Source organism: Aegilops tauschii, chromosome 3, assembly GCF_002575655.3.
Source record: "Aegilops tauschii subsp. strangulata cultivar AL8/78 chromosome 3, Aet v6.0, whole genome shotgun sequence".
Taxonomy (NCBI): domain Eukaryota; kingdom Viridiplantae; phylum Streptophyta; class Magnoliopsida; order Poales; family Poaceae; genus Aegilops; species Aegilops tauschii.
In genome coordinates this window covers 61,145,083-61,153,614 of record NC_053037.3, presented here as the reverse complement: position 1 = coordinate 61,153,614, position 8,532 = coordinate 61,145,083, and the positions used below count along the sequence as shown (strand labels likewise).

The window sequence follows — 8,532 nt, the reverse complement described above, 5'->3', positions numbered from 1 at the left end:
TATTTTCAATTTGTGGACTTTCTTTGAGTTTGCAATTGTTTTAACTCGTGGATATATTTTGAATTGAGGAACATTTTTTTATTCATTATCATTTTTTTTGTTCATGAAGATTTTCCAAAATCATGAACAATTTTTTCAATTCTCAAACATTTTTGAAGCCGCAAACATCGTTCTAATTTCAGATATTTTTTTGAATTTTTGAACATATTTGGATTTCATAAAGAACCTTTTGAATTTCTGAATATTTTTCTAAATCTTGATCATTTTTAGTATTCGCGAACATTTATCAAAATTACGAACACTTTTTTCACTGTCGAACATTTTCTGAAGTTGCGAACATTGTTTGAATTCATGATTTCTTTTTTAAATTACGGGAGGACTTTTTGAATTCGCCAATATTTTTGAACTTGCAAACATATTTTGAATAGGCGAACTTTTTTGTATTCGCGAACATTTTCAAAATCCCAAACACTGTTTTAGAATGCTCAAATATTTTCTCAAGCCTTGAAAATTGTTTGAATTATCATCTTTGAAAACAATTAACATTCTTGGGTTTCCCAAATTATTTTTAAAATTTACGAACATTTCCCAAAATAGCAAGTTATTTCATATTTATAAACGTTTTTTGAATTCATGAACATTTGACAAAATGACGAACATTTTTTTTAATTGCCGAACATTTTCTAATAGCCAAAACATTGTTTGTATTCATGACTTTTTTGAAATTTTTGAATATATTTGGAATTCACGAAGACTTTATGGATTTGCGAACATTTTTCAAAACCGTGAACTTTTTGTGTTCGTGAACATTTTCCAATATTACGATTTTTTTAATTCTCAAACATTTTCTGAAGGCATGAATATTGTTTGAATTTTATTTGTTTTTTGAGTTTTTTTTACCATTTTTGGAATTGATGAAGAAAATTTTAATTCGCAAACATGTTTCAAAATTGCAAACATTTTTTGAATTTTTGAATAATTTTTGCATTTATGAACATTTTGTAATTCCTAAACAATTCCTAAAATCACAAAAAAAATAATGATTCTCGAACATGTTCTGAAGTCGAACATTGTTTTTTATTCATGTCTTCAAATAAATTGAATTCACAAAGAACTTTTTGTATTTATGACTTTTTTGGAAAATGTAAACATATTTTGTATTCATGAATATTTTGCAAAATAAGAAACACATTTTTTAAATTTTGAAACATTTTCTGAAGTCGCGACCATTGTTTGAATTCATGATTTTTTTGAACATTTTTGGAATCCAGAAACAACTTTTTGAAATTTCGAACATTTTTTAAATTCAGAAATATATTTTGCATTCTTGAACTTTGTGCATTTATGGACATTTTTGAAAATCACGAACATTGTTTTAAGTTACTGAACATTTTCTGAATTCACGAACATTATTAGAATTCATGATTCCATCTCTAGACATTTTGTGATTTCTCAAAGAACTTTTAAATTTGTGAACATTTATGAAAATCTAATCATATTTTAAATTCGTTAACATTGTTTGAATCCATGAATGTTTTTTCAATTCTCGAACATTTTCTAAATCTTCTGAACGCGAGATTTCTGAGTTCGTGAATATTTTCAATTCATGATTTTTTAATATGCGCTCATTTTTCAAATTCATGAACTCCTTATAAATTTGGAAACATTATTCAAATTCATGAACATGTTTTGAATTGCCTAGCATTTTTATATGTGTGTACGTTTTTTGAATTTATCAATATTTTTCGAAATCATGAACATTTTTCCTATACTCAATTATTTTTTTGAAATTGCAAATATTTTTGCATTCACGAACATATTTTGAATTGAGAAGATTTTTGAAGTCGCGAAGATTTTCTTGAAATCGTTAACATTTTCTACATCCGCGAATAGTTTGCGAATCCACAAGAAAATCTAAAATTCATAAAGTTTTTTTGAAAGTCCGCGAACATTTTTTGAAGCGACGGGTCTGACCAAGAACACGTCGGAAGAGCGCTGACCTGCGCGTTTGCTCCCCTTTGCGAGTTGGTCACTCTGTTCCATAAAAAATCTACATATCTCATAGACTCATACCATACTATGTGCGTTGCAAAGAATACCAGCGACACCATAAAACCTGTAGCATGCTAAACAATGTGCTGTGAGTTACCTTGGTGCCCCTCTACCTCCTATATCGCTCTCGCTCAAGTCGTCTCCCTCTCGTAACATGAAGGCGACAAGGGAGCGTTTCCTTAGCGACTAATCAAACGACCTTTCATAATCCCCAACTCTAAATACATCGAAAGTTCCAACTGGTCTTTCACTCTTTTGCATAGCCCCCAGCCCAGCTTATTCCCTTCCACGCTTCCATTCCACCACCACGCTGATCACGCGCCACCACGAGCAACACCGATGGCGCGCACCGGCGGCGCCGCTGCCCTCTTCGTGCTCGTCTGCTGCCTCCTCGTGGGCTCTGTCCCGGCGCGCCGCCCCGTCGAGCTTCCGACGCAAGTAGTACCCGTCGCCGTTGACCGCGTGGCCGCCGCCGAGCCGCTTCTGGCCAAGCAGTTGGCGGCTGCCGAGGCGGCCGACCCGACCAAAGTCCACTCCATAACAGCGGAGGAGGAGATGGAGGTTCACCCGGCCCGCCAGCCCCCCCAGATCATCCGGTGCGGCGGCGACGACGTGGCGGTCTCCGACGAGTCGCTGGCCTTCGGCGGCCAGGGCCATCCAGCGTTGAAGAGCGAGATGCTGGAGGAGCACGGGCCGGAACAGGAGCGGCCCGGCGAGGACTCTTTCTCGGACACCGATAGCGACTCGGATTCAGACGACGAGGACAGTGAGGACGGGATCGTGGCGTGGTTCTGGAGGCTGGCGCGTCGCTTCTGATCGATCAATCTTGGCCGCTCATTGTGCTGTGATATACTACTAGTTCTGTATTTGTGTATGCTTTTGCGAGTTTGGCGCTCTGTACATAATAGTAGATGAATAAATGGCAATCCGGTGTTATTGTACAACTCCGGAGTATGCAGCGTTTCCCCCTGTTGCTTAGAATAGATAGTGCAGTTCTTGAGTAAAGGAAAGTGGCATCATGGACTCATGATCATTTGCATAAGTTGGCCTCATGGGCACGTACGGTGAGATTTTTTCTTTTTTGAAAAGAAGGATGACCCCCTGCCTCTGCATTTGGGAGATGCATGTACCGTGCGGTATCAGCATGATACTCTCTAGTTCCTTTTGCTTTTCTCTTCATCACCCAATGATCGCTTGATGAAACAACTTAAGTCAATGAAAAACCAGCAATTGCTGGCCAGTTCAAAAAAAAAAAACTTCAGCACGTCAGGAAAGCAGGAGACCACTCACAATACAGTTTATCTGTTAACACTATGCTGCACCTGCACTGTTAGTGGCAAGGAAAGATGGCAATGAACAACAGTTGGAATATAAGACTGCTTAACCAGATGTGCATAAGAACAATTCTCAAATAAACTGAGATGCATTCTGTGTGCCTCCCAGCTGCTTTGGCCATTTTCTCAGTGTTTGATTGAAGGTTTTATAGAAGAGTCGTGGGGGAAAAGAAATGTTTATAGTGACATTCTCAGGGTGCTGCATTCCATTTTGTCACTGTTTGATTGAAGGTTTTCGGAAATCCAATTCGGCTCTCGGGAGCATATGCTCCTGCCCATAATTTTTTTTTCAAATGTCAATTTTTTTTTAAAAAAATAGATATGATCACTGTCACACCAAAACGCTACCTGAAAGTTTTTAGGAGGAAAGCTTAAGTATTATGATCTGTGCAAAAAAACAAGTCGAACGACAAATGTTACCTCCAAATGTTACATTTATTTTTGTTTTTTCACCGACGAAGCACCGTCATACCGTTTCGCATGAAAATTGGCAAGCACACTTGTTACACTAACAGGAACATCTATGGAAAAATCAGAATTTTTAAATTTTATTTAATATTTATTTTGAATTTACTGTTCATTAGGGAGCATATGCACCCAAGAACCAAAACGGCCCTCCCGAAGGTTTTATCGAATTGATGCAGCGCTGTAATCCTTAGTCAGACTGTATGGTGGAAGCTGTTTCAAAACAAAGCCTGAACTACAAACTTCAAAAGACGACGGTGTGATGATACGAAATATACTGGAGATGTGTGTTCAGAATTTTTCAGAATTACATTTACATAACAATTTGTTCAAGCAATGGAAACAGTGAAATTTGTTCTTGATATATGCAGATAGCGAAAGTACAATTGTCCCAAAATAAAACCCCGAGCACTTCCACAAGAAGCAGGCACTAGCAAACGGTTGCACTAAACACATATTCTTTCTTTCTTTGTTCCCTTTTCATATATACACCAATCACATGCATGCCACAGGATATATAAAAATATCTACAATCGGGCTTAGCAAATCTGCCAATCTAACATCCGCGGGCGCACCCGGTCAGTGTACGGACGTGTCTATTTTGAGCCCATATTTACCATGCATGTAACCATGCTTCTCATTTTCTCTCTTATATGTTCAATCACTTGGATATGATTAGTGGAGATGAAGAGAGAGAACGAAAAGAAAGAATAAAAAAAAGAAATGATGGTCCGAGGTGAGCCGTGTCCTACGTGGCGGACTGACCGGGCGCATCCGCGAGCCCTCATATCTTCCCTAGATTTTGTGTCAATATGAGGGGTTTGCGGACAACCCGAACATATAGGAATAACATTAGGGGTCCAATTGGGTTTTTTTTTTCCTTCTCTCCTGTCCGGTCATTGGTCGGGCGCGTCTGTGAACGTTCAAGAAGGATTTGAAAAACAACTATGTTAGGAGTAGATGCTATATAGAGAAAATAAGAAGCATGGCTGCATGTGCGAACAAATAGAGCCTCAAAACATACACGTTCGGACATTGACCGAGCACGTTTAGGGGGTCAGAATTTGATTAAGTCTAGATGCTCTAACCGAACACTCCTCAACTCTATTCGATCTTCTTTCCTCTCCCCTACGTGGCTCCATTACTGTGTTCGGTTACAAAACGGGCCAAGGGCGAGTCACTCGAATCCCTTTCAGCAGAGATGGCGACGAGCTGAGCACGGCGCGGATCCGTCCATGTTCGGGATGAATGACTCCCGTGGTGGCCACGCTCGCTCGCGCCACGGAGCCACACGAGCCTGCTGCTCCGTGGGGTAGTAGCACGAGTACTGAACGGCACCAAATCCTCCTGTCACGGCCTTCAGATTCCCTCCTGTTTTGCGTCGCAGATCGCCCGGACGAAAGGACGCACACGGAATCCCCCGGCCCTATTTCACCGCATCGGATCGGCCGTCGCGTGCGCACGTCTCTGTCCGGCGAGGCGGGAGATGCCGATCGAGCTGTTGGCTGGCCGAGGCAAACCATGGGCCGGCGTCGCATTCGCATTCGCTTATCACCGGACGAGAACGGCAGGGAGATCGCCCGGCGAATCACCGGGGGCCTGCGTTTTCAGGTCGCCCTCCCGCCGGATACCCCATGCGCGCCTGACGCGGACACGCGGGACCCAGTCTAGGCATTATTACTCCTCGCCCAACAATGAAGGCGGAGAGAGATGGTCCGTCGATCTCATCTTCTCGATCTCAACGTCGCTCTTCTTCTCGCATTGGTCCCTTCACCAGGTGTTCTCTTAAATGTGTTGCCTGTTAAATCCTGTCTATTGAATTCATGCTCCAGCCAACTTATCCAACAGTCCGAATTGATGAAGGGAGGTGGACAATATATTTCAACATTTTAGGCCGCAGAATCGTTTTATTTAATACTGCGTTGGCAGGGTCTTGAACTCAAGACCTTTTGGCTTTGATACCATATTGAATTCATGCACCAACTAACTCATCCAAAAGTCCGAACTGATGGAGGGAGGTGGACAATATATTTCAACACTGTCATGTGTGGTACGCGCAGTGACTGTGCACCACGTCTGCGTAGATACGATGGGAGCCCGCTTCGACGAAGGGTGTGCACCACGTCCGCAAGGCAAGATCGCGGTTGCATATGTTGCACATACAATGATGCATGATGCATCTGCTGGTTTATCCTTGACTAGTCTATGGCCGACGCCAGCGGATATCCATTCTCATGACATGGATATCCTTACTAGTCTACGGCCAAGCTCACAGATATCCATTCTCATAACACGGATACCCTTGACTAGTCTACGGCCGGTCGTGACGGATCTTCATTGTCTTCTACATGTCCAGCAGCCTGCTCACTGGACTGCCGTGAGCCCCGAAGGTATATGCTTCAGCGCAAAGAGCCACCGCTTCCCCATGTTCGGCTGCGCCGCTCATCGGAGTGGCACCGCCGGGATATGCTTTAGCCGGAGGGGAAGAGTGACCTCCGCTTCCATGAAGCATGGACCAAGGTTGGTATTTGGGGGCGGGGACGACGGTGGCCTGCGAACCAGGCAAGACACCGACTGTGTACGTCGGCGTCGCCTCGACGATGGCCTTCATGGGACCCAATAGCGGCAACGACCTCCCATGTTCTACTTTTCCTCGATGAAGGCGGCGGGCGCGCGCGTGCGGGCCGCCGCCTCGTCGATCTTCGTGAAAGCCGGCTTCTTTCTCCGTCGGCTGGGTGCGGTTCCGTGAACATTGACGGCGGATGGCGGGTCGCAAGCATGGGAGGAGCAGTACGACACAGCGAGTTGGCTGGAGTGGCGAATTGTTGAACCACGCGCCGGCTTGGAGCTTACGCCTTCGTGAGCTGGCCTGCAGTGTCCTGGAGCATCGAGGGAGGTGGAGCAGACAATTGTCTGGCTCGTATCCAACGGGCTCGACGGGCCACCTAGGCGGCTTTTATGCCGGAGAACTCCTCTTCTTACGTGTCGGATGCCACGGAGATTGTGGAGAAAACGGTGCAAGGAGGAGATGGGAGTGGAGATGTGGTGCGATTTTTGCCTCAAGTCTGGCATCGTTTAATGACGAGCGGCTCGCGGACATACATGTGGCTGTAATATGTTTTTAGGCACACACGCGGGTTCAATGAAGGAAGGCGGGCAGTATGTAGCCGTTTGAATGTCGCGAGGAGGTGCGTTCAGCTGGGAGATCAGCGGGCGGCGCTCTCTCGGCCAGCGTGCCGCGCCGGCAGTGAGAAGTCGAGTCTGTTCTACGCCGGCGTCAATGCGGATCGGCCGATTTACAACAACATGAATGTGGGTAGCTGGCACTAGGCAGGAACGCACGCACGCGGGCGCAGGTGGAGGGTTAATGGTGGGCCAGGGGCAGTCAGAAGCGGACACGGTAGCGGTTCAGACACCTGCAAAGCCCCCCTAGTTTGTTTCCTGTTTGAGGGAAAAAAATGTGTCCGTACCTCCGAGTAGACTGATACAGAACCGCGTTGGATGGCAGAACATGTTCAGATTGCGCGGTCCAGACGATTGCGGGTGGTTTGAGAGTCGACATTGAAAATACCCTAACAACCCATCATAAAATTTAGAACAACACCACACAGTCGGTTGGATGATAATCGGATCGCATCGATCATTTACCTTATAAAGGATGCTGGGGTGCTAGGCGCAACCACCGGCTCCACGTATACGCTATGAATAGTGTCGTGCGAGAGGAAAAAAACAGCTAGCAGCGAGATAAGAGAATCTAGTCCGGCCATTCTATCTCGCTTAGTACTTGCTTTGAGCGTTTTACCTTGGTGTCAAACATCCCGGCGTTAGTTCTTTTTCTACGTTTTGTGCTTCGGTCGCAGAGGATGACAGCTGGGCCAGCCTTTGCGCGCGGGCCCATCCTGCGGTGAGAGCGTGGGTGCGTGCTTGCGGAGCCGTGACCGTGGGTTGGCCAGAGGCAGCCAGAGGCGATCGTGGGCTGCAGGCCGCCGTGGCATTTTTTTTACCGAGGTGCGTTTGACCCACGTGTGACCATTCTGCTTCAGCCGATGTGGTCCCACATGTCTGTCTCTTCATAGCCGCGCGCTGCTCCCATTGGTTGCTGCTGTGCCAGCAAGCCTGTACTCGCTGGGTAATAGGGTGCTCCGCCCTTTTCTTGTTCATACGCGGGACTTCTCCAGTTGTTCTGCTGCATGTGGCCCTTCGTGCGGCTGGGCCCGTTTGTTGGTCTCGTGCTCTCCTTTATCTGGGTCACTCTAGGAGTTACAGTGCCCCTGTCCTGTTGATGACCGAGGAGGCGCTTTTCTTTCATCCTCATCCTCCCCTCTGTCAGTGCCTCCCTCTCGATTCACTCCACTCCGCTCGGTCTCGCCTGGGCGTCGTTGTTCGTCCTCCACCGCCATCGTTGGTTTGCCGTCGCCGTGCTTGTCGCTTCTTTGCTCATGGCTCCTCGCGTGCCTGCCTCCGCGTTCGGTTAGGGTGAGCGCCGCTGATTCGCTGATTTTATGGCTATGGCATCGGTTGCTTGCATTGTGTATTAATCCCTTCTTCTTTCCTCCTTTTCCTCACTTCTCGTTTGCAGCCTCGCTGCGTCTGGTTTGCCGTGCGCCTCTTCACCTGTTCGTCCGTCCTTCTTAGGGTGAGCTTCATCCTCTACTCGGACTACTACTAGACATCCAACACG

At 45.7% G+C, this 8,532-nt stretch overlaps 1 protein-coding gene across 1 annotated transcript; it reads left to right on the top strand.

Annotated features, from left to right (window-relative positions):
• Positions 1 to 2,214: 2,214 nt before the first annotated feature.
• LOC109739158 (uncharacterized) lies at positions 2,215 to 3,094 on the top strand. Its single transcript, XM_020298245.4, has one exon. It carries the CDS (start codon positions 2,392 to 2,394, stop codon positions 2,866 to 2,868), a length of 477 nt encoding a protein of 158 aa, XP_020153834.1. The 5' UTR covers positions 2,215 to 2,391; the 3' UTR covers positions 2,869 to 3,094.
• Positions 3,095 to 8,532: the final 5,438 nt, after the last annotated feature.